At 40.0% G+C, this 25,611-nt stretch overlaps 1 protein-coding gene across 2 annotated transcripts in view; it reads left to right on the forward strand.

Moving 5' to 3' along the window:
* The first annotated feature begins 2,553 nt into the window (after positions 1 to 2,553).
* GATB (glutamyl-tRNA amidotransferase subunit B) overlaps positions 2,554 to 25,611 on the forward strand; it is a 96,846-nt gene continuing 73,788 nt past the window's right edge. For both annotated transcript variants that reach the window (XM_045078326.1, XM_004758056.3), the window contains exons 1-2: positions 2,554 to 2,769; positions 4,907 to 5,057. In XM_045078326.1, coding sequence (XP_044934261.1) covers positions 2,594 to 2,769; positions 4,907 to 5,057 — 327 coding nt within the window. In that variant the 5' untranslated portion in view covers positions 2,554 to 2,593. The remainder of the gene's footprint in view (positions 2,770 to 4,906; positions 5,058 to 25,611) is intronic.

Here is a 25,611-nt window from a genome sequence, read left to right on the forward strand (position 1 = left end):
TTGAAAATGAAAATCTCTGTGTCTTCCAGATGACAGCCACCTTTTTGGTGGAACCAAAATAGCTCTCTCATCTAGAGCTCTGTCAGTAAGAATTCTGACAGATATCAGATTTGGCATGCAGGAGGAAGGTGAGAATTGGTCCCATGGTAGGTGGTTGGGTGGGAGCACCTGACTAGCTAAGGGAGCAAAGACAGGAGGGGTGCTTGGAAAACAGTGCCCTCCTAGACACCAGATCATGCATGAGGAAATCAATGGGCATTTCTGGAGATGACAAATAATCTTGGGGGAGAAGGGAACCATTAGCTCTTGTGGGATTTTGAAAGGGCTATGTAATGTGCATCAAGTTAGAAGGTTTCCATTTGTGAAGAAATCAGATACATTTACTTTACATGCAGAGGATTTGCTCTCCCTCTAGTGGCAGGGTAGGAGCCTTGAAGTGATATGCTGTTCCTGCATAATACTGCTTCACAAAGATGTGCATTTTGCCCATAAAATGAGGATTTTCATTAGGTATCCTGCTCTCTCTCATGGTGGTTTTCAAAACACCCTAACCCTTCATGGGAGGGAACTGCCTCCTGACTGTGCTGATTACCAGTGGTAAGGTAGCAAAGATCTCTCTCTCTTTTTGGCTAAAGGCTGCCTATACTCACTTCTGAAATACGGGATTCCCCTTTCCTCTGCAGTCCTAACAAAGATGGAACCATGCTGTGATTAGAGGCAACTCTCCTGACCCCCAGTCTGGGCCAGAAAAATCTGAGGAGCTAAATGGCAAAGAGAAAGCCAACTTACCTAAGTAAAGATGATGTGAAAACTCAGAGGAGAGGTACTGATACAGAATCTCAAGGGTGATCTGAACCTGATATAAAGGTCAATAATTAGCAATGAAGTTTGGAACGAATCCCTACCTCTACTTTGCAGGCTCTGTTGTTTCTCTCGTTTTCATTTTTGGTCATGTGAAAATACTTCTGGTGTTGCAAATTGGATCAATGATAGTGGATGAAAAAAATAGAAAAGATGGGAAAAGCAAATAATGACATTTTATGGGAATAACTAAAATTGCCTCCATAGAGGGATTAAACTGCATAAAATATCATAATTGTACAAGAGTATTGATGGGAATAGGTCATAGTTTACAACTGTCTAATAAACAGGTTATTGATTGGTCAATAATTGAAAATATACCAATGTGAGGTATACAGAATCTGCAGCTTTTTCCGTGCTCCATACTCAAAGTTAGGCATCAATGATGCTTCCTTGACTTCTCTTGTGTGTCTCCAAGGCAACCAAATTAATGTTTTCCTGAAACCTATTTCTTTTCTAGTTTCTTTGTCTCGGTGAATAACTCCACCAGCCATCCATTTGCACAAGCCAGAAATTCAGGAGTTACTTGACCCCACCTAGTCTATCCTCATCATATTCAATCCATCACCGAGTCCTCCTAAATCTTTCTCACACAGGTCAATTTCTCTTTGCCTCCACCACCATCTCCCTTTCATCATTTCCCTTCTAAACAACTACTACTCCAAAGGGTATCCGCTTTGATATTTGTCAAACACATTCTCCATGCTGCACTACTTCACACAACAAGTATTTTTAAGGGGCCTACTTTGTACTATGATAATACTTTGCTGAATAAGACAAATTCCCCATTCTCAAGGAGCTTGTGGAGACAGAAGATAAACTTCAGATAGTCATAAGCATAATGCAGAGAAGTAAAATAGGGTGATATAATAGAGAACGGCAGAATGGCTATTCTAAAATGTGTGCTCAAATACAAGACATCAGTGGGAGTTTCTGAAGGGTTTGAGTTTTCAAAGCAGGAAAATAAAAGAAGTCTGTTGGGATGATGGCATCTGCTATCAAGGCTTTTTCACATGTAAGGAAAAGTGTTTCAAATACTGAGCAAGTACAAAAAGGAAAACAACTTAAAATGTACCTGAAGTTACAATCTAGCTCTGTTTGTCTCCAAGCACTTCTGTTTAAATACAGCACTTACCACCTACATGAAAGTGTCCTATTTTTGTAACTTTTCTGTATGTCTCCTCTCCCAACAAGGCTTACATTCTACGAGAACAGTGGCCATAGACGGCTGGCTCACTCGTCAGTACCTAAGAACTGTACCTGGCATAAAGTAGGCATGCAAGTAAGTATTTGTTGCATTAATGCACAGATTAGCGTGTGAACTGGCAGGGAAAACAGAGAAAATAACTGCGGATTTGGAGGCTCGGATGTCAAGTTCACTGACTTCAGCTGTAAACGTTAACCGAGGTGTAAAGTCCCGGCCAGATTTCTTAGTTTTGGATCTCCGCACCACCTGCTCTCTCTCAAACTCGCCCCGCCACAAACCTCCCCAAATCCCCGCTAGGAGGAGTCACACCTCCCGACCCAGAAGCCCTCCCACTCTCTCCTCTATTTCTCCTTCCCTCCCCTCTCGGCCAGGGTTCCGGCAGCCCTGGAGTCGCAATGCTCACCGGGAATGGTAGTCTTCCGGTGTGAGCCAAAAGCGTTTTATTCGTTTTTTTAGAACTACGCTTCCCAGAGAGCCTTGCGGAAGAAGGAGACTGTATCACCTGACCAGGAGCCAGGAGGGGCAATGGCGGCGCCCATGCTGCGCTGGTGGTGTCTTGGAAGGCGTTGGCTTTTAGCCTGCATTGACGGCGGTTCTCGCCACGGAAGAGGGGCTGCGATTGGGTTCACGTCCAGCAGGAAAAGGGGACAGACCTCCGTGGCTCAGCAGCCCCTCATCACCTCCCAGAAGTCAAGGAAAGGGTATATTACTTTATAGCATTACTGCCCATTTAAGCGTGAGGTGGAACTGCGGGACTGGGGAGGTGAAAGCCACTACAGCACAGCTTCCGTCTCGAAGTTTTGATGAGCGGGGAGCAGGGGGAAGTTGGGCTATAACTTTCAGCCCTGAAACCTAAACGAAAGCACAAAACTAGCCCTCTATCAGCTCCTTACTCTGCACGTAAAACTCCCTTCGAACAGTAGGCATATATGGGGGAATTCTCGAGTATAAAATCGCAGATCTTTTCTTGAATGTAAAACTGCACACGCAAAAGAGTGGATTCAGTAACCATACTAATGGCACTAGAAGAGGGGTCGGTGAAACCAGAGGCGGGATCTTATTTAGCTGACATTTATTTAGCGCTACTGTGGGACAGCAGTGTTCTAAAACCAGAAAGGGAGCTTTTACTTGCAAGCTCAGGGTGGTTGTGGCTTAATGTCATTACTCAGAAAACACCACACGTCTGTGGCGGCGCTTCGTGTTGTACGTGTTTCTAGACCTAGGAAGATGCAGTCAATTCAAGAGATCTTCCCTCTGATTAGAGAGTTTTGCTTATTTTGTTAGTCTCTCAACAACTGTTTATACTTTATAAGACTTAAATACTGTCTTTTTAAATACAGAAACAGAAGGCACGTGTTTAGTAATCACTTTAGCCTTTGAGATAGTTAGGTTGGCATTATTTTTGCTTTTCTATTGGAGCAACAGAGGGAAAATGTCCAGAACCATTCAGCTTCTATTCCTTTCATAAATTGGATCGTCAGACTGTAAATGGAAAGTATTTTTTTCTTTCATGTAACAAAACTGCAAAAACAGTTTCTAGTAATGTTTTAGTGAATGCAGAATTTCTGATGAGTTCTTCATTTAATTCCCCTCAATTGCCAGCGGCGCTTCCAAACTTTAAAAAAAAGAAGGAATTAATCTTCTTACAGTACTATAGATATAGAGCTTCATGTGTTGAAATAATTGGAACAAAACCCAGCACATGTAAGCAAAAATCTAGATAATACAGAAAATTGTTTGGGAGAAGAGCAAGATAGGAACAAGGTGTAGAGGGAGTGTGTGTAAACAGGCATTGTCAAGGATACATGGTTTCAGAAGGAATAAGCACGCTTACACAAACCTAGAGAAAACTGTGTGTTCATACAGACGGAACAGAGTAGGAGATGTTATTATAGCATTTAACAGCTTCTTAGATTTGATAGCAATCAAGCATAAACAGAGGAGACTGAAACTGTAGGGAATTGAAAGTGATTTGGGGGACCAAAAAAAAAAAAAAAAAAGCCACATCTAATGGTTTAATGTTGTCATTTGCCCCAAATTCCAGGAAGATACGATTTAGTGGCGATCTATTATATCTGTGTCACTCTGATCATTTTATGTGCAAGCCATTGTTATTTAAAATGAGTTCAAAACTTGATGGAGAATACCCCTTCCTTTCTAAGTGAGGTATACAACTATTCACAATTATTTCTCCGGTAGTAGAAGCATGATGTTTATGTTAATTCTAAAAAAGTTTGTAGGAGAAGCTTTCATGGGCTGCCTGGGTGGCTCAGTGGGTTAAAGCCTCTGCCTTCAGCTCAGGTCATGATCCCAGGTTCCTGGGATCGAGCCCCACATCGTGCTCTCTGCTCAATGGGGAGCCTGCTTCCTTCTCTCTCTCTGCCTGCTTCTCTGCCTACTTGTGATTTCTCTGTCAAATAAATAAATAAAATCTTTTTTAAAAAAGATAAGCTTTCATTTACTGAGTTATTAATTGATAAAGGACAGTTAATCTAGAAAATGGTGCTTTTCCCTGGAGTCAGCCTAAGCAGATGTCACCTGATAGCCATTTCTAAAATTGTTTCAGAATGCCATATTTTTCCTTCATCACCTTCCTCTTTATACATTGAACTCTTCCTATGCCGTGTTGTAAATGAATTTTATTTTGCTGGTCTTGTAGATGTTCATCATGAGTTGCTTTTGATTAGGTCATCGATACAATATGACCTTTTAAAATGTAAGAACCTAAAATCTTAATAAGTTAAAAACAAATAGCAAATTAACATGTGTGGTTTAGGGTTGTAGAAATTCATGCATAGTGATGGCTCTAACTACTTCTTAATGATTCTTTCTTTTTAGTGAACATGAATGGGCAGCTGTGGTAGGTTTGGAAATTCATGCCCAGATCTCTTCCAACTCTAAACTCTTCTCTGGATCTCGAGTCCACTTTGCAGCACCTCCAAATTCTTTGGTATCTTTCTTTGATGCATCTCTGCCTGGAACTCTGCCGGTAAGGTTTTTATTTAATCATATTTTCGTTAGAAAATGTTTGTTTTATTGGACATAGATATTGATTTCGTGGTTTTCACATCTTGGCACAACTCTTAAGAAAGTACTTGTTTGAGGGATTTTGGGTGAAGTAGGATGAACTAAATGTTTTCTAAAAACCCATCTCTGTAATCTGTTTCTAAGTCTGAACATCATCCATTTGTTCATATATGTATTCACTCATTTCACACACATTTTAAAATGTCTACAAAATACCAGACACTGTGCCATGAACTAGAACATGAAGATGAGTGACAGTCCTTGCCTTTGAAGGGTTTAAAGACTAGGTAGGGAGAAATGTCTTATATTTTAAGTGTCTACTTATAAGCAAATAGAACACTGGGTGATTACAGCCATGAAGGTGATATATAGGCATGGTTTTGGAATCCAAAGAGGGACACCTAAGTCTGTAAGAGAAGGATTCTTGTGAGAAATTGAGGTCTGGGTATGATTGGAAAACTTGTTGAAAGAGACAGTGTCTGACTTCTCTCTGAGAAGTCAGAGAGGAGTTAGGCAGATAAATGAAGGAGGAGGAGTCTAGCCACAGGAAATAGCACATGATGCATGATATTACAGTGTCAGATCAGAAATGATTAGGATTATTGAAAATTAAGTGGTCAGTAATGGAGAGAAAAAAATCAGCCACAATATGCATTGAGTTAAGTGCTCATTTATCTGCTCATTTTTACTTAAACCCAAGGAATGACTAGGTCCAGTGTACTTATCAGCAAGATTGCTATCATATAATTTCATATAGTTGGTTGGATTTTGAAGAAAAGGATGGAAGGAACAATGTGAATATTTGTGGCAATAAATAAATCATAGTCTGTCCAGGCCATATAACATCGACTGGGTGTGGGATTTCCTGCCATCGTTGGGGGTAATTATATAGATGGTGGTGGTCGGAAGGGGGAGGAGGAGCTTTCATGGGTGACTTCCATCCTCTCTAACTTTTAAATACAAGTGAAAGCTGGTTGATTTGGCCATCGGCAGGCTTGCAGAGGCAGAGATTAATTTTTCTCAGAGTCGCCCAGAGTAGAAGGTGATGGGCAGTGCCTCCAATGTGTCTGCCATACCCAGGGCTTTGGTTATATTGGGGCAGTGTCTCTATTTTGGAACTTCCTTCTTACCTGTGTTTTTTGTTGTGGAGGACTCCCAATCCCTGCAAACCCTATCCAGGGTCACCTTTGATTTGTTTGTGAGTCTTTCTGGGGGAAAGACAGATAAAGGGGTGTCTGTCCCTCCCTCCCTCTGGCTTAGAGTATCTATCTGTGGAGAAATCATTTTTGTTTGGGGACAGTTTTTCAATTACAAATGCATGAGTTCTTTTTTGGGCAGAGATGCAGACAGAGTAGAAATGGAGTAATATCTATTCAGACAAGTGAAATGGAAAGCAATTCATCACAACACCTCCTTTTTTCCTTCTGAGTTCAAATCGTTTTTTTTTTTCCACATGTTACTTCTTTATCAAGAGACTGTATGTAATCTCTGAGTTTCTTCTGGATTTTTCCAGCTGGGAATATAGTATCCAGCAAAGTATTTATTACAGCTCACATTTGGAGATAGATCTATTTGCAGATAGGCATGTTGTCCATAAATAGGTTCTTCAGTTGTGGCTAAGTGTGGTTGAATATTACAATTCAAAACAACTAAAATGTCAACATACTTTGGAAGACTTCAAAGAATGTGCTTGCCCAGTGATAAGTATAGTGAATAAGCATAGGAAAAACAGTGAAGGTGTTTGGGACATTTGAGCATTGAGAGCTTGGCTAATACTAATGAAAATGGTAGTCATAGTCTAGAAATCCAGTTTTGCTTGAGCTAGGATTTGTTTTTTCTCTTCAGAGCTTACCACACACATGATTTAAGGAGCCTATTGGGTTATTCTCTTGACAGAGCTAATCTGCCTCTTCTTCTAAAATGTTTCTGTCTTGAAAAGACCTGTTTTGGGGCGCCTGGGTGGCTTAGTCAGTTAATCGTCTGCTTTCAGTTCAGGTCATGATCCCAGGGTCCTGGGATCAAGACCCATACCAGGCTCTTTGCTCAGCAGGGAGCCTGCTTCTCCCTCTGCCTACCACCCCCCTGTGTGCTCTTTCTCTCACTCTCTCTCTGACAAGTAAATAAATAAAATCTTTTTTAAAAAAGACCTATATTTAGTATGTGAACAAATTGTACCAAAATTACCAGAATAAAACATTGTCACTCCCATAGCACTTGAAAACCCTGTGATTTAGCTATGTAAATGTATTGAAACATTTAGACTGTTTCCCTTCTCTAAGCTTCTGGGTGGTGTATTGGTGCTGTGGTCTTCTGACTTTGCATCTTGGTTGTTTTTGTACAAAAAAATGGTGACCATTTGTCAGATATGCTGATAAGGAGATAGAAAAAGGCTGCCAAAAGAATTTAGGTTATAGTGTAAAGTCTTTTTCTGGAAATCACATTCATTTGCTCTGCTGGCACATTAAAGAGAAATTATGATAATGGGTATCATACTATACTTATCAATGGGTATGTAGGCATTTGATTCTCACCCTCTTGACTGTGTCTTCATTCACTCAGCTGACACTTACTGGATGCCTGCCGTTTACTAGCCATCATACAAGCTCTAGTGACACACCTTTGAACAAGATAAAAAATAGACAAGACTCTTGTCCTCATGAAGCATGGACAAGTAAGCAGGTACTCGCAGTACCTTTTAACAAACATACTGGGAGTGGGAATACAGAATAGTTGCTTGAGGAGCACATCGGAGGGCATCCAACACATAGACAGAATTTGCATAATCGGCCAAATAATGAATAGGATGGGGCACCTGGGTGGCTCAGCTGATTAAGCAACTGCCTTCGGCTCAGGTCATGATCCCAGAGTCCCAGGATCGAGTCCCGCATCGGGCTCCCAGCTCCATGGGAAGTCTGCTTCTCCCTCTGGCCTTCTCCCCTCTCCTGCTCTCTCTCAAATAAACAAATAAAATCTTAAAAAAAAAAAAAAAAAACCGGGGTGGGGGGTGGGGAGAGGATGTATGATGACCAGAGGAGAAACAGGACATGGCATGCTCTAGGAACTGAAGGACGTTCCGTGCATGGTAGCATAGAACTTGAGTATGGCATGGGAAGAGGTGAGGCTGGCATGGCAGGTATAGTCTGTACCAGTATAACCCCATGTGCAAGGAGGTAAGAAGAGGTGAGGACAGTACAGGGTCAGCAAGTCCAACAAAGGGAGTGTTTTGAGAAGAGGGAGTATAGGGTGTCAGATGTTCCTGAGAGGTCAAGTAAGGTGAGGATGGGACTATTGCATTTATCAACAGGACTGTCCCTTGTCCTTTGAAAGAACAGCTTCAGTGGAGTAATGGGAGTAGAGGGTACATGGTAGTAGAGAGAGAGATACAGGGAGCTTACAGAGGGGTTAGAGAGTGTGGGCAACTGTTTTAGGACGGTGGGCTCTGAAGGAAAAAGTGAATGCAGGAGGTGAAAGGAGACATGGAATCAAGAGGAACATTTTTTAAAAAGATTTTATTTATTTATTTGACAGGGAGAGATCACAGGTAAGCAGAGAGGCAGGCAGAGAGAGAGAGGAGAAAGCAGGCTCCCCGCTGAGCAGAGAGCCCGATGCGGGGCTCGATCCCAGGACCCTGAGATCATGACCTGAGCTGAAGGCAGAGGCTTTAGCCCCCTGAGCCACCCAGGCACCCCAAGAGGAACATTTTTATTAGTCCCATTTTACTTAATATTGGAGAGATCTGAGAATGCTTAAATACCTATTACTTACAGTCAACAGTAAAATATACACTAAAAATGTGTAAAGAAGGGAAATCTCATGGCAGGTGTTCTTACTGCAATAAAATAAAGTTTTTAAAAATACTGATGAGGAACCAATGACGCAGGGGAGTTAAAGACATTTAAAGAGCTTGAACGTGTGTATTTTAATATGTCTTTCTCACTACCCCAAAGAAACCCCACTGAAATTGTAGTAAAAGAATTTAATAGTTACAAAACTATTAAAATATTATAAAGCTTTTATAAATATTCTCAGAAAAGAGAAGGTAGTGGCATCGTTGAGATATTACCTTTTAAAAATAAAGAATCAGAACAAAAGGCTCTCAGAAATTAAAAGAGAATGGGAGAGCAGAGTGCATGAGAGATGGTAGATGGAAGAGTGCTGACTTAGCAGAGCAGCGTTAACTATAAAGGGACAGAAAACCTATAGAAAGAGCCACTAGTGAGAAATGAGATGTCATGCCCTGCATAGCCCCAGAAAGGGGCTGGATATGGGATCCTTAGGTTTTGCAGAAGGCCAGGGAGGTAGAAACAAGGGATTAATTCAGAGTCTGGATGCAGAGCAGTTAGACTTCAGGTCCCCTCCTTGACCCTCTGCCTCTGCCCCACTCCGATAGGAATCTGTAGTTTGGAGAGAAATGAACTGGTGGCACACTCCCCCTGGGGACCTCAGGCAGAGCAAAGGCACTGGTGTCAGAGGGTGTCTGCACTGCCGAGCCTGGAGGGCCTGCCCAGTGCTTTTCTCCACCCTGTTGGAGGAGCTCAAATGACCTCCAAGCAGGAATCTGCAGGGATTTGTTTGGAGATTACGTGTCGCTGGAGGGAAGAACTTCAGATACTGACACCTGGGGGGGGAGGTGGTCTCTAAAAGCAAACAAACAAACAAACAAACAAACTGCCTGGCTACCTGATTGTCCTGGAATTCAGGCCATCAGTCAACAAGCCCTGGATATTACATAGACCTTTTAATCAGCATTTGAGTACCTTACTTCAAAATAGAAACAAATGGCCAAAAATCACTAGACCTTTGAGGAAGTTCTCCAACATAATGGACAGGGTCCAAAATAAAAAGACTAAAAAAAAAAATAAGAAGTAACAGATAATGCACAGGGGTATAAGAATACTTTAAAAATAAAAGCTTTTATAAATATTCTCAGAAAAGAGAAGGTAGTGGCATTGTTGAGATACTACCTTTTAAAAATAAAGAATCAGAACAAAAGGCTCTCAGAAATTAAAATTATAAAAAAAAAAGAAATTAAAATTATGATAGCAAAAAAAAAAAAAGGAAATCCACGAGCGTTAGACAATAAAGTCAAGAAAATCTTCCAGGAAGTGTAACACATATACTGTGAATTGGACAGTAGGAGATAAAATAAGAAAATTAGAGACTCGGTGTGGGATGTACAACATCTGATTCATGGGACTTCCAGAAGACAGAAGAGAGGAAGCTATCAAACAACACAGATTAATTTTCCAGAACTGAAGGACCTGCATCTCCAAATGGGAAGGGCTTGCCAAGGACCCAGTGTAAGGAATAAAAATAGTCTCCCATAAGGGCATGTGATCATGAAGTGTAGGAATGCCAGGGATAGAGATAAGATACTGGAACAAAGAAGAAAAGAGAGGTCACATGCAAAGGACTGGGAATCAGAAAGTCACTGGACTTCTTAAAAAGCAGCACTTAAAGCTGGAAGAGAAGAAAAGAGTGCCTTAAAAATCTTAGGAGGAAAAAAAAAAAAAGATTCTAATTTAGAAGTCTGTATCCAGCACTATAAATTAAGTGTGACAGTAGAACAATGCTATTTTCAGATAGTCGGGTTCTCAGAAAATTGGCCTTTCACTATCATCAGAATCTGCTGGAGTGACAGAGAGGTTCCAGATTGCCAGGTCTGCAACGGGCCCAGGGAATCTGGTGGGAAAAGAGGGTGGATGGCTCCAAAACAGAGCGGTTTCAAGAAAAAAAAGTGTAGGGTAGTGGAAATAGCAGATACCTAATGTTTGTGTAGGGACAAGATTTTACATATACACTGGCATCTTTGAGAATAATAAGCAATAGGTATTAAAATATGAAGCAAATGATGAAATGAAGCCACACCAACTCCAGAAAAACAAAATGTTCGATGAAGGAAATGTAATCAGAGTATACTTAACAGCTCAGCAGAGAAACTTATTTACTTAATAATAATAGTAGAAGAACCAACTCTGACTTAACTAGGATATTGGGAAATAAAAGAATAAATTCTCATCTGCCGTTATCAGAAGTTATATTCTACATTGACATAATGGACAGAAAAAAGTAATGTAAGAATGTGCTCTAGGAACATTTTTGGCCACAGATTAGGGGAGGCCTCCTTCTCCTTTTCAGGCCCGAAGTTGGTTGGTTGTTTTGTTTTGTTTTAATTTGTTTTAAGATTTTATTTGTTTATTTGACAGAGATCACAAGTAGGCAGAGAGGCAGGCAGAGAGAGAGAGAGGAGGAAGCAGGCTCCCCACTGAGCAGAGAGCCTGACGTGGGGCTCCATCCCAGGACCCTGAGATCATGACCCGAGCCAAAGGTAGAGGCTTTAACCCTCTGAGCCACCCAGGCTCCCCTTGTTTTAATTTTTAAAAGTAAGACAATGAGTGAAAGATTTAGAACTCTCAAGAGATAAATTATTAGTCAAAAGGTTTTCAATGAAGTTTTTAAAAATCTTATGTAAAGGTAATATTAAGTAATCAAGTATTACCTCTATTGTTTTCTCAGCCTTCTCTGCTAAGACTTTGTTCCCAAAGTCCTAATAGTGAAGGACTCCCCACACCACCCCTCCACAACTCCCGCCGGCACCATGCTCTTAGGAGGAATAGGCTCCTGCACATTCTAGATTATTCATACGTGTAGTCAGAGTACCTGCTTCTATGGGGGTGAAGTGACCTACCTACGAGTTGACTTTGTAGACTTTAATGTTATTTACCTTACCATGGGGTTGCACTTAAGGATGTTGTATTTTATTCTTGAATAGAAATAGAATACAGTAGCAAGTATGGGTAAATTCTTATGAGACAGAGTAAGGTAGAAAAAATTTTGCAAAATATATTGTCTTATGACTTCTTTAAATTGTCTCCTGGGAATGGACTGGGCCAAGTCTTGGTGTTCTGTGTCCTAAAACAAGAATGCTGTCGTTGGGACAGCTCTCAACTCCCCACCCCACCCCCACCCCGATTAAGGAAGGATTGTCACATGGCAAATGGCCAGCAGCCTTGGCCAGCAGGTGATGGATTTTCCAAAGGTCCCCCGGCACTGCATATTACTTAAAAATAGGAAGATAAATATGACAGGACAGCTCAAAGATCTGGAGATAGTTGCTGCCAGGGAACAGGGCTGGCAGGTGAGGGTGGCAGGAACTGCTGGTTTTCATTGTAAATTATTTCAGAATACCTGCCTGCAATAAAAGTTAAGCAATCGAAAGTTAGCCTTAAAGGAGTAACATGAAGAAGAGGAGATTATTGATGGAGTCAGGTTCCTGAGAAAACAAGAGGTATCCTCAGGGCTCTGGGAGAAAGACAGTTTTTCCTCTGTAATCTCAGAGAAGATGTGTCCCTCCAGCCCATGGGTAAAGGCATCTTTTTAGGCTGGGTTGTGGAAGGCTGAGGAACCTCCCATCTGGTTTTTTTTGTTTTTTTCTTAGCAAACACTGTTTCTGACATCTCTCCTTTTTCGAGCTCTTTCTCGCCTGAGTCAATATCCCTCATTCTGGGTGATGCACTCTCTTAGCTTTTCTGTGCCTCCAATCGTTTCTAGCTCTTGAAGGATAGTACAGAATTCTAAGCTGACAGTTATTTCGCCTCAGCATCCTGAAGACATGATTCCATTGTCCTCAGGCCTCTATTATTGCTGATGAGAAGTCTGCATCCTTTGTAAGTAATCTGATTTTCTCTCTCTGATAGCTTTAACCAGGGCATGTCTAGGTGTGGATTTGTTCTTATGTATTCTGCTCAGTACTCAGTATGATTTTTCCAGCTGAAGACTCTATTCTGGATTGTGGTGGTCTGTCTGTGGGACGAATTCATGGCAGCCTCTAACAGGGCCTGTTGGACTTTAATAAATGAACCATTTTTATGTTACTCTCACTCAGCTCAGATAGTGCCAACATTCAAGCCCTACACCCAAGCCAGGTACAGGGCAAGGGGCTCTGATTTCTCAAGACTCCCCTTTCACCTTGGGCTCGAGGCGGGTCATACTCCTCCCTCTCACCTCCTCCAGTTGGTGGCAGAAGAATTTTTGACTGGACCCGGATTTTGTGCTTCCCAGCTTCCGGCCCCTGTTGTCTCATAGCCTCAACTTTTGTTCCTGGGGGGCCTTAAATTGCCAATGTCTGGTGTCCTCTCAGCCTGGTTAACAATAATGATAGTGGTAAAATCAACAAACATATACTGAGTGCTTGCTATGTGGCAGGCACTGTTCTAGGCATTGACTTATTTTATTTATTTTTAAAATATTTAATTAATTTATTTATTTGAGAGAGAGAAGGAGACTGAGCATGAGAGAGAGAAAGCAAGTGCCAGCGGGAAAAGAGGGCGATGGAGAAGCAGACTGCCCACTGAGCAGGGAGCCTGATGTGGGACTAAATCCCAGTATCTTAGGATCATGACCTGAGCCAAAGGCAGACACCTAACTGACTGAGCCACCCAGGTGCTCCTAGTGTTGATTTATTTTAATCTCATGTTGACTGTATCAGGATGTTCTTGTCATCATCCCGGTTGGAAACTAAGTGGAGGAGCTGGATACAGACCCAGTAGTCTGGCTTCCAGGTTCGTACTCGTAATCCCTTTGCCAGCCCATCTCTTACAGTTACCTTGGGATGATACATGGCTTTGAGCTCCTCTACTGCCACAGGCCCCAGATTTCCTTTCTCGCTTTTGAGTTTGGCGCTGTGTGTGTGTGTGTTTATAAATTTGTATGTTTATATAATGTGTGTATAGATGAATACTTGTTCTCATCCCCTTTCTCCCTTCCACCCCCAGTGTGTCTATACCCCCAGCTCTGTATCACTTAGGCTGCTATTTTTTTTTTTAAGATTTTATTTATTTATTTGACAGAGAGAGATCACAAGTAGGCAGAGAGGCAGGCAGAGAGAGAGGAGGAAGCAGACTCCCTGCTGAGCAGAGAGCCCGATGCGGGACTCGATCCCAGGACCCTGAGATCATGACCTGAGCCAAAGGCAGCGGCCCAACCCACTGAGCCACCCAGGCGCCCCAAGGCTGCTATTTTTGATGAGTGGTTACAACCCCACCTGCATCTGATTGATGACCCTTCTGAATGTTTCTTAGGACCACAGGCATTTTATCTTCTTATTTTACCTTTAGTTTTAGAATTCTATGAAATCCCATCATAAATCTTCAGACTGAAAAGGTCAGTCAGCCCATTTTCTTGCTTATAGGCAGGATTACAGCTAAACTAAGGATAGCATTCTTTGTTTTTATTAGCAGGGATTCAGCCTCGCTCATTACTTTGACCTAGTAAAACCTCTTACACTGGCATGGAATCTTCCTTGATTTATCACATAACTATAATTAAATAATTGTAAAAAATGATGTCTGTAGAATTTAGATGGAATCTTAGGTTATCTGATTAGAATTTATTTCCAATTTATCAGTGTCATTCTAATTTCTCTACTTACAGTACTTTGTACATGAGTCACAAAATGGGAAGAAGAGTAGGAAAGAAAACATACTTGTTTGACAATATGTCGAAATTTACAAATCTGCATGTTTCATAATTTGCTAATGTTTCTAGTAATGGTGAGATTTCATCAAGTTTGTTGGAAATTTATGCATGTGCAAACCTGCTTGGTCTCACACACACACACACACACACTCTCTCTCTCTCTCTCTTTGTCTCTCTCTCTCTCTCTCTTTATTTGAAATGCTTGTCCCTCCTGGTGTCAGTCCCTATGCAGGAGAAAGGGAGGAGGGCATCGTTGCCACGACTGATGCCAGCTGGTAGGTTGCTCGCTCTGGCCGGGAGATAACTACTTCTGATAATCAGGCTGCACCACAATTAGGTTAATTAGAAAGTAGTGACTCCGCTCTTGTTTTGCTTGTTTGAAAGCTCTTATCTGTCCATAACACAGAACCTCCTCGTCACTATGAATGTCTATTGTTTCCAGAACTGGGGAAAGGGTTATTAAAGCTCTTTTCCATGCACGTATGCAAGAATATTTTCCTCTTTTCTTATGCTTGGTCTGTCTAAAAAAGCATTTAAAGTTTTACAATATCAAAGATGTTTCGAGTTGGGTCAGGAAGCTATGGAATGAAAACTGGAACGTTGATTTTACCACATTTTACAAGACTTTCTTTTATGCACAAGAGTACGTACAGTTGACCCCTGAACAATGAAGGGGTTAGAGGCACACAGTCGAAAATCCACATATAATTTTGACTCCCCCCAAAATATCTACTAACAGCCCACTGTTGACCAGAAGCCATTCTAGTAACATAAATAGTCAATTAACACATATTTTGTAGGTTATATATATTATATGCTATATTTTTATAATAAAGCTTATAGAAAAGAAAACATTAAGAAAATTATAAGGAAAAGAAAATACATTTATAATACTTTCCTTCTTGTACCAAAAAAAAAAAAAATCTGCATAAAAGTGGACCTGCACAGTACAAACCTATGTTGTTCAAGGGTTAACTGTATCACTCTTCATAGCAAGAAGAAGGGGCATGAAGAGGTGGAAAAATATGCTATGAATGAATCTAATGTGATGCCTGCCCCCTGGAAACCAACAAACAATGGAGAGACCAGGCTTTATACTAGAGATTCATATTTGAACAGGTATGCAATTTGTACCGCAAGGGATCTTGCCCCTTAAAGAAATGATAATGTGAGCTTAACTTAATTTATAGATTTCTTTTGACATATTTATTTAAAGTTAGCTGTCAGTAACCTAGCTCTCTGAACATAGCAGATACTGCTAGTAACTTTTGTTTTGAAGGACCCTAATAGATTTAGAAATACTTGACTAGTTCTCGAGAGCATTAGGCTGAAGTGCTTTCCTACCTCTTAATTCTAAATGTAATTATAAAAGTTTTTTGTTGCTGAAAACTTCTAAGCAAAATCGAAATTCAAGAACACTGCATTAGGGAAGTGTTTAAATGCATACATTTATAATCAGATCTATATTTACCTCTCTGTCCATTCACACTAGATGATGTTCAGTTATTTGACTATGAAGACAAAATGTGACAGTTTTCTATTAAAATTTTTTTCCATTTCAGTGATTTGCTTTAATGTAATCTGTATAACTTATAATTACATTGTATTCTCAGACTTTAATCTTGCCAGTCATTCTCCAAGTCACTGGTGGTTTTCCTTCATTCCTTTGTAAAGTAGAGGGTTCCAGAGGTGAGGAGTTTCTCCCTGTGACCTTTGTCCCTATGGAAGTGGTGTGTCTGTGAGCTCATACACACAAATGTGGAAAGCTTCCCTCTCAGCTCTTAAACTCTTCTGATGGCCCAGGCTTGCCTTCTGATGTCATTAACTGGCTGTTCCTTGAACTCAGATGACTCAAGATGATAAGGGACATACATGTCAGCAGGCAACATGACCTCCCCTCCCCTCACACGGGAAGCATTTGACTCCTTCTCTATCATGGATTGTTTCCCAGCTTTCCATGGATTCTCGAAAGCCTCCCTCTTTCCAATTGTTTTTACCTCCCTCACCTCTGTAGCAGTCTTGCCTGCAGTATTCCCCACAGAAATCTGACCATGTTAATATTAACACATCTACTTTGTATCAATATATATTTGTTTCATAAATTGACCTTCCTTTTGTGTATATTGTTCATGAGGATTTTTTAAAGATTTTATTTTTTTGAGAGGGAGAGAAAGACAGAAAGAGAGAGAAAGCAAGAGCACAAGAGCAGGGAGAGGGAGAAACCGACTCCTGGCTGAGCAGAGAGCTCAGTCCCAGGACGCTGGGATCATGACCTGAGCCAAAGGCAGATGCTTAACTGACAGAGCCACGCAGGCGCCCCATTTATAGGGGTTTTGTGTTTGATTATAAGTCTCTAAAAAGTAGTTTATGCATATGTCTTGGGCCACTTGACAGGACCTTACATACAACATGTATATAATACCCTTAATAAATATTTCTCTGGATAATTGCATACACTTACACACACATACACCAGAAGTCCATATGAAAGATTGTTCTAGGTGTTGAAAACCCTTGTGATATTTTTTTAACCTCTTTATGGGAATCTTTCCAAGATTTAATTATTTGAGAGAGAGCGCAAGCCGGCGAGTGGGAGGGAGGAGCAGAAGGAGAGGGAGAGGGTCCTCAACAGATTCCATGTTGAACCATAAGGCTCAGCCTCACAACTCTGAGATCACAACCTGAGCCGAAACCAAGAGTCGGTTGCTTGACTGATGGCAACACTCAGGCACCCCTTAAAGTTTATTTCTTTGGTAATCTCTGCACCCATTGTGGGGTTCAAACTCACAACACTGAGATCAAGAGGGGAATCTTCCTAAAATGCATTTTATACTTTCCCACTTTCACATAGGGTATATCGAACATATAAGCCAACTTTTTCTTGATAACTCAAGGGTTATTAACAGTGTCAATTATTGCTCAGTGCTGTCACATGATGGTGCCTTCAGAGGTTGTTGAGGTGTGTGAAACCATCTGATCCGGGGTGCCTGGGGGGCTCAGTGGGTTAAAACCATCTGATCCTACAGTAAAAGGCTAAATACAGCCATTCTTTTTAGGTTTCCTATGACAGACTTTTTCTTTGTTATTACAGTCATCTGCCTCTCACTTTTTTAAAGCTACTGTCAGTATATTTGACTCAAGGAACCCCTTTTTGTTCATTTTCCACTTCTTAATCATTACTTCCCATCTGCTCTAGCCCAGAAAGCCTGACTATCAGTTGTTAATGTAAATAACAAGGTTCTGCACAGAGATCTGTCCTGCAATATAAAATACATGAGTGGTATGAAGCTTGTTAGCTTCTTAAAGTTATAAACATTATGAGACTGGAGTAGGAAGAGATCCTGAAAATTATTCAATTTAGTCCTTTTAATTTATAGATAAGAGAACTGCTGTTGCGACTTGCCCATAGTCACGCAGTTGCTCGGTGTCCCAGTCACAGAACTCATGCTTAGCTCTAGTCTGTACTGCACGGTAGCCAGGGTTGCTAATAGGTGCTGTATTCTGCAGGTCTGCGTATATTTCAAAACATAATGCCATTGACAGATGTCTATGTAACGTTTCTGGATATGTGTTCACATGCTGACAGACACACAGGCATTGACTGTTCAGCCCTGATACTGATTATCTGTACTGTTTATTACAACATCCACTAGGTTAGAGCTAAATCTGGGGAGAGAGAAAAGAGGGACAGAGTGCTGATTCAGAAGAAGAAATAGATAAAGAAAACCTAACCTAATTAGCCTGATTCTCTCCAGACCTACCATTAAGAGAGCAGCCCTAATTGCGGGCAGCTCTCAGCTTTACATATCACTATGCAAATAGTGATTATAATGGAACATTCTTTTAGGATCTTCGCTCTGTGTTTCATCCAGGAAAATTTTCTCTGCACTCTTCTGGTTCACAAATTCTCTGTTATATCTACTTGGTTCTTCAGCATATCCGTTGAGCCTTTTTATTTCACTGAGAGTATTTTCCCTTTATAGACATTCTGTTTTTCTCTTTTAAATGTCTTCTGTTGAAAAATGTCTTATTCCCCTTTTATGTTTGTTCAGGTCTTTCTTTCTTTAGTAATTTTAAATCTACTTAATTTATAGTCTGTGTTCAGTAATTCTGTTACCTGAAGTTCTTGAGCTGTCTTATCCTGCTTTTTGTGTGTCTCCTGATTCTGGCTAGGTGGTCTTGTGTATTTTGCAACTTTGGATTATGAAATTGTGTTTGACAGGGCTTTATTAATGGGGATCTTGGGGCTGAAGTGAGAGCCAGCATCTCCAAAGAGCTTTTTACATTGGCTTTTGCCAGGTGCTGCAGGTCTAAGCCATTCTTCATATTTCTCTCTTAGCTTGGGGTCTCCTAGAGCACAGACTTAGTAAATTTGTCCCTCAAGCCTGACTAAGAGCAGACTTGTGATTAATTCTTAGGGAAAACTTTTGTGTTTTGTTTTAACCCAAAGTCTGGGCTGAGACTCTACTAATAGAAGCCTTATGGGAGGGAATAGAGGTTGTAACCGCAGAGCTAGAGCTGCACCCAACGCTGTGAATGTGAGTGATGCAGAACGGAGGAGGAAAGGCATCTTCGTACCTCTTTCGGGCTTCCTTTCTTCTGCCAACAAGATACGCTTCCTGTGTGATTGCAGTTCTTCATACCAGTTAAGGCTGAGATCTGTACACATCCAAGCTCGTATTGTCTATCTCTTTGTCACACACACAGATCAAGAGAATTGAGCTCTTTCAAAATTTCCCCTAGTTGTGCAAGAATGCACATTCTTACACATTGCCTTTATTTTTTAATTGAAGCAGAGATGATACCCAATATTAGTTTCAGGGTGTCCAACAGTGACTTCATGTTTCTATACATTATAAAATGATCACCACAATGAGTATACTTACCACCTGTCCCCATATAAAATTATTACAATATTATTGACTCTATACCCTATGCTGTACTTTACTTCTCCTGACTTACTCATTTTTATAGCTGAAAGTTTATGTCTCTTAATCCTTTTTGTCTGTTTCACACTCCCCCCAGCAACCACCAGTTCACTTTCTGTATCTATGACTCCCTCTGTTTTGTTTATTCATTTGTTTTGTTTCACCTGTAAGTGAAATCATACTGTATTTTTCTCTGTCTTTACCTACCATAATACCTTCTAGGTCCATCCATGAAGTGGTAAGATTTCATTCTTTTTTTATGACTGGGTAATTTTCTATGGGTGTATATACCACTTCTTTATCCATTCATCAGTTGATGGACACTTACATTGCTTCCCTATCTTGGCTATCGTAAATAATGCTAACGGTGAACATAGAGGTGTGTATATCTTTTCAAATTCGTATTTTCGTTTTCTTCAGATAAATACCCAGCAGTGGAGGGGCACTTTGGTGGCTCAGTCATTAGGCATCTGCTTTCAGCTCAGATCATGATCCCAGCGTCCTGTGATCGAGCTCCACATCTGGCTCCCTGCTCAGCAGGAAGCCTGCTTCTTCCTCTCCCCTGCTTGTGTTCCCTCTCTCACTGTCTCCCTCTCTCTGTGTCAAATACGTAAATAAAATCTTAAAAAAAGGAAAAAATACCCAGCAGTGGAATTGTTGGGTGGTATGGTAGTTTTATTTCTAATTTTGTGAGGACTCTCCATAGTGTTTCCCATAGCACTGTTGTTGGGAATATAAGATGGTACAGCTATCTTATATTCCCACCAACATCTTATATTCCCACCAACAGTGCACAAGGGTTCTCTCTTCTTCATATCCTCATCAACACTTGGTATTTCTTGTCTTTTTTCATATTAGTCATTCTGACAGGGGTGAGGTAGTATCTTATGGTTATGATTTACCTTTCCCATAAGATGAGTGATGTGGAGCATCACTGATGCCTGTTGGTCATCTGTATATCTTTGGAAAAATGTCTATTCCTCTTCCTATTTTTTAATTGGATTGTTTATGGGGTTTTGGTGTTGAGTTGTATGAATTTTTTACATATTTTAGATATTAACTCTTTATCAGATATATCATTCGGAAATCTCCCATTCAATAGCTTACCTTTTCATTTGTTGACAATTATCTTCACAACACAAAAGCTTTTTAGTTTGATATAGTCTCATGCACTTATTTTTGCTTTTGTTGTCCTTGCCTAAAGAGACAGATCCATATATGTGTGTGTGTGTGTGTGTGTGTGTGTGTGTGTGTGTGTGTTTATATATACATATATGTATGGTGTGTGTGTGTGTGTGTATATATATATATATATGTATAGCTAAGACCAATATGTAGGAATTTACTGTTTATGTTTTCTTTTAAGAGTTCTATGGTTTCGGGCGCCTGGGTGGCTCAGTGGGTTAAGCCGCTGCCTTCGGCTCAGGTCATGATCTCAGGGTCCTGGGATGGGGTCCGGCATCGGGCTCTCTGCTCGGCAGGGAGCCTGCTTCCTTCTCTCTCTCTCTCTCTGCCTGCCTCTCAGTGTACTTGTAATTTCTCTCTGTCAAATAAATAAATAAAATCTTAAAAAAAAAAAAAAAAGAGTTCTTTGGTTTCTGGGGCACCTGTATGGCTCAGTTGGTCGAGCAGCTGCCTTTGGCTCAGGTCATGATCCCAGGGTCCGGGGATCGAGCCCCCCATCTGACCCCATGCTCAACAGAGTGTCTACTTCTCCCTCTCGCACTGGCTGCTGCTCCCCTACTTATGCTGTCTCTCTCTCTCTCTGTCAAATAAATAATAAATAAAATCTTTAAAAAAAGACTTTTGTGGTTTCAAGCCTTAAATTTAGGTCTTTTAATCCACTTGAGTTTCTTTTTGTATATAGTGTGCAAGTGATACATGAGGTTGTCCTATTTTCCCATCACCATTTATTGTAGAGACTGTCTTTTCCCCCATTGTATATAATTGTCTCCTTTGTCATGGATTAATTGACCGTATAAGCATGGGTTTATTTCTGGACTCTCTATTCTGTTCCAGTAATCTGTTTTTATGCCAGTACTATATTGTTTAGATTACTGCAATTTTGAAGTTTGAAATCTGGGACCATGATACCTCCAGCTTTGTTATCCTTCTCAAGATTGCTTTGGCTATTTGGAGTCCTTTGTGGTTCCATACAAATATTAGGATTATTTGTTCTAGTTGTTTGAAAAATGCTATTGATACTTTGATAGGGATTACATTGAATCTGTAAATTGCTTTACCTGGGTAGTATGGACATTTTTAACAATATTATTTTTTAGTCCATGAGTATGGTGTATCTTTCCATTTATTTGTATCATATTCAACATCTTTCATCAGTGTCTTACAGATCTTTCACCTCCTTGGTTACATCCTTTATTCTTAGGGTTGTTTTGGGTTTTTTTTTTTGTTTTTTTTTTTTGTTTTTTTTATACAATTGTAAATGGGTTAGTTTTCTTATATTCTTTTTCTGGTATTTCAGTATTATAAAAACACAACCAATTTCTCTTATATTAATTTTGTATCCTGCAGCTGAATTTGTTTTCTAATAGTATTTTGGTGGAGTCATTAGGGTCTTCTCTGTATAGTGTCCTGTGATCTACAAATAGTGACAGTTTTACTTTTTCCCTACCGATTTGGATGCCTTTTATTTCTTTTCTTGTACAGTTGCTATGATGAGGACTCAGTACTGTGTTGAATAAAAGGGGGCAAGAGTGGGCATTCTTTTTTGTTCCTTATCTTAGAGGAAAAGCTTTTAGCTTTTGATGTTAGCAGTGGGTTTGTTCTTTATTATGTTGAAGTACATTCCCTCTATACCGATTTCATTGTGAGTTTTTATCATAAATGGATGTTGAATTTTGTCAAATACTTCCTCTGTTTTTGTTGAAATGATCATATGAATTTTGTCCTTCATTTTGTTAATGTGGTCTATCACGTTTATTGTTGCCATCTTCATATCCTTGGAATAAATCCCATTTCATTGTGTTCTATGACCATTAAATATATCATTGAATTTGGTTTTCTAAGATTTTTTTGAGAATTTTTGAATCCGTGTTCATGAAGGATATTGTCTTAATTTTTTTTTTCTTTTTTCTTTTCTATGTTTTCTTGGGGGGCGGGGTTTTGGTCTGAAGATTTTTTTTTCCTCTTTAATTTCTTCATTGACCCATGGGTTCTTTAATAGCATGTTGTTTAGCCTTCACATGTTTGCATTTTTTTCAGGTTTTTTTTTTTTCTTGAAATTGATACCTAGTTTTATACTGTTAATTTCAGTCTTCTTAAATTTATTGAGATTTGTTTTGTGGCTTAATGTGATCTATGCTGGAGAATGTTCCACATGCCCTGTTTGTGGATGGAATTTGCCATGTATATCAGGTAAGTCTGTCTGACCTATTGTATTGTTTAAGGCCACTATTTCTTCATGGATTTTCTGCCTGGATGATCTATCCATTGACATAAGTGGGTTGTTAAAGTTCCCTACTATTACTGTATTACTGTCAATTGTTCCCTTTATATGGCACTTCTACATTGGGTACATATATATTTACAATTGCTACATTCTCTTGTTGGATTGAATCACTTATGTAATTCTCTTCTTTGACTTACAGTCTTTTGTTTTCAAGTCTGTTTTGTCTGGTATAAGTATTACCATCCCGACTTTTTTTTTGTTTTCATTTGTATGGACTGTCTTTTTCTATCCCTTCATTTTCAGTCTATGTTTCTTCAGTCTGAAGTGAGTCCCTTGCAGGCAACATATAAATGAGTCTTTTTTTTTTTTTTTTTTAATTCATTCAGTTATACTTTGTCTTTTGGTTGGAGCATTTAGTCCATTTACATTTAAAGTGATTATGGATAGGTATGTACTTATTGCCATTATGTTAATTGTTTTCTTTTTGTTTTTGTGGTTCTCTTTGTTGCTTTCTTCGTATGCTCTCTTCCTTTGTAATGACTTTAGTGTTATGTTTGGGTTTCTTCCTCTTTTTTGTGTGTGTATCTATTATAGGTTTTTGATTTGTGGCTATTATGAGGTTCATATATAACAATCTATGTATTAACAGTCTGTTTTTAGTTGATGGTCACTTAATTCAAACACTACATTTTTTTGTATCTGTAATAGGTTTTTGATTTGTGGCTATTATGAGGTTCATATATAACAATATATGTATTAGCAGTCTATTTTTAGTTGATGGTCACTTAATTCAAACACATGCTGAAAACACTACTCTCTCTCTGCCATGGCTTGTGCATTTGTCTTTGTACTTTACAATTTTTGTTTTTTTTTATATCCCTTAAGTAATTATTGTAGATATAGTTGATTTTACTACTTTTATCTTTTCACCTTCGTGCCAGCTTTTTATAAGAGATTGATCCACCACCTTTACTGTATGTTTGCTTTTACCACATATTTTGCTTTCTTAGTTTTTTTACTTCCTTTTCTTTTTTTTTTTTTCTTCCTTTTCTTTTTGATTTAAAGAATTGCCTGTAAAATTTCTTGTAAGGCTAGCTTAGTGGTCCTGAACTCCTTTAACTTTTTGTTTGTCCGGTAAACTCTTTCATCTCCTTCAATTGTGAATGAAAACCTTGCCAGGTAGAATGTTTCAGATTGTAGGGTATTTTCTTTTATCACTTCCAAAGTATCCTGCCCTTCTCTTATGACCTGCAAAGTTTCTGTGGAAAAGTTAGCTGATAGTTTTATGGGGGCTCCCTTGTACATAATTAGTTGCTTTTCTTTTACTGCTTGTAAGATTCTCTCCTTATTTTTAATTTCTTACATTTTAATTATTATGTGTCTTTTAATTATGAGGACCTTTTTGATGTCATCTTGTTTGGCCTCCTCTGTGCCTCCCAGACCTGGATATCTTTTTCTTCCCCAAGTGAGGGAAGTTTTCAGCTATTATTTCTTTAAATAAGATTTCTGCCCCTTTCTCTCTGTCCTTCTGGGACCTCTATATTGCAGGTGTTAATCCAGCTGGTGTTCTCCTGTAGGTCCCTTAAACAATTCTCATTTTTTTAAATCATTTTTTTCCTTTTTACTGTTCAGCATGGGTGATTTCTCCTGTCCTGTCTCCAGATTGCTGATTTGTCCTATTGCATTCTCTAATCTGCTGTTGGTTCTCTCTCATGTATTTTTCATTTCAATTATTGTATTCTTCAGTTCTGATTGGTTCTTTTATAGATTTTCTTTCTCTTTGTTGTAATTTTTACTGTAGTCATCAGTTCTCCCAAGTTTGGTGAGCATCTTTAAGATCATTACTTGGATTGACTGTCTTCATTTTGTTCAGTTCTTTTTCTGAGGTTTTATCTTGTTTTTTGTTTTTTTCTGGTTTTTTGTTTTTGTTTTTGTTTTTGTTTTTGTTTTCATTTGGAACATATTTTCTTGTCTCTTCATTTTACCTGGCTCTGTATTTGTTTCTGAGCATTAAGGAGATCAGCTACATCTCCTGGTCTTAAAGGGGTGTTCTAATGTAGAAGGCATCCTGTAGGACCCAGAAGCACAGTCCTCCCCTGGTCACCACAACCAGGATCTCCCGAAGCATCTGCTGTGTGGGCTATGTGCACCTGTCTAATTTAGCTGGGATATGACTACTTTGGACTCATTGGTGGGTGGAGCTGGCCCCCAGCACAGCTGAAATGTCCAGTCAAGGCTACTGCAAGCATGCAAGCATGGGGAAGTCTAGTCCTAGTTACGGCTGGCTGCAAGACCAAACAGTTGTGGGAATGCTGGGGGTCAGAACTGCTCCCCAGCTCAAGAGCCACTTTAGAGGGGCCCTCGTCCTAGCTGAGGCCACCTGCCAGGTGTGGTAGGGAGAGAACTACTTTGTGGAGGCACTGTTCCTAAACGAGGCTACCTTCAGGTGTGGCTGGGTGGGAGCAGTTTTGGAGGGAGGACCAGTCTTGGCTGAGCCACTTGCCAGCTGTGGTAGAATGGGAGCCGCTTTGGGCATTTTCTGGTCCTGGCAGAGTCTGCCCACAGGGCATGGTAAAGTGGGAGCATTATGGAGGCACACCTGCCAAGGCTGGCAGGTGGGTGTGGCAAGTCCAATGGGGAAACACAGGGGCAGGGTGAACAGTGCTAGCAAGGTAGGTAGAGTGTCAGAACTAGCCCTGGCC

The sequence above is a fragment of the Mustela putorius genome, unplaced genomic scaffold, assembly GCF_011764305.1.
Source record: "Mustela putorius furo isolate JIRA1106 unplaced genomic scaffold, ASM1176430v1.1 tig00000242_pilon_pilon_pilon, whole genome shotgun sequence".
Lineage (NCBI taxonomy): Eukaryota > Metazoa > Chordata > Mammalia > Carnivora > Mustelidae > Mustela > Mustela putorius.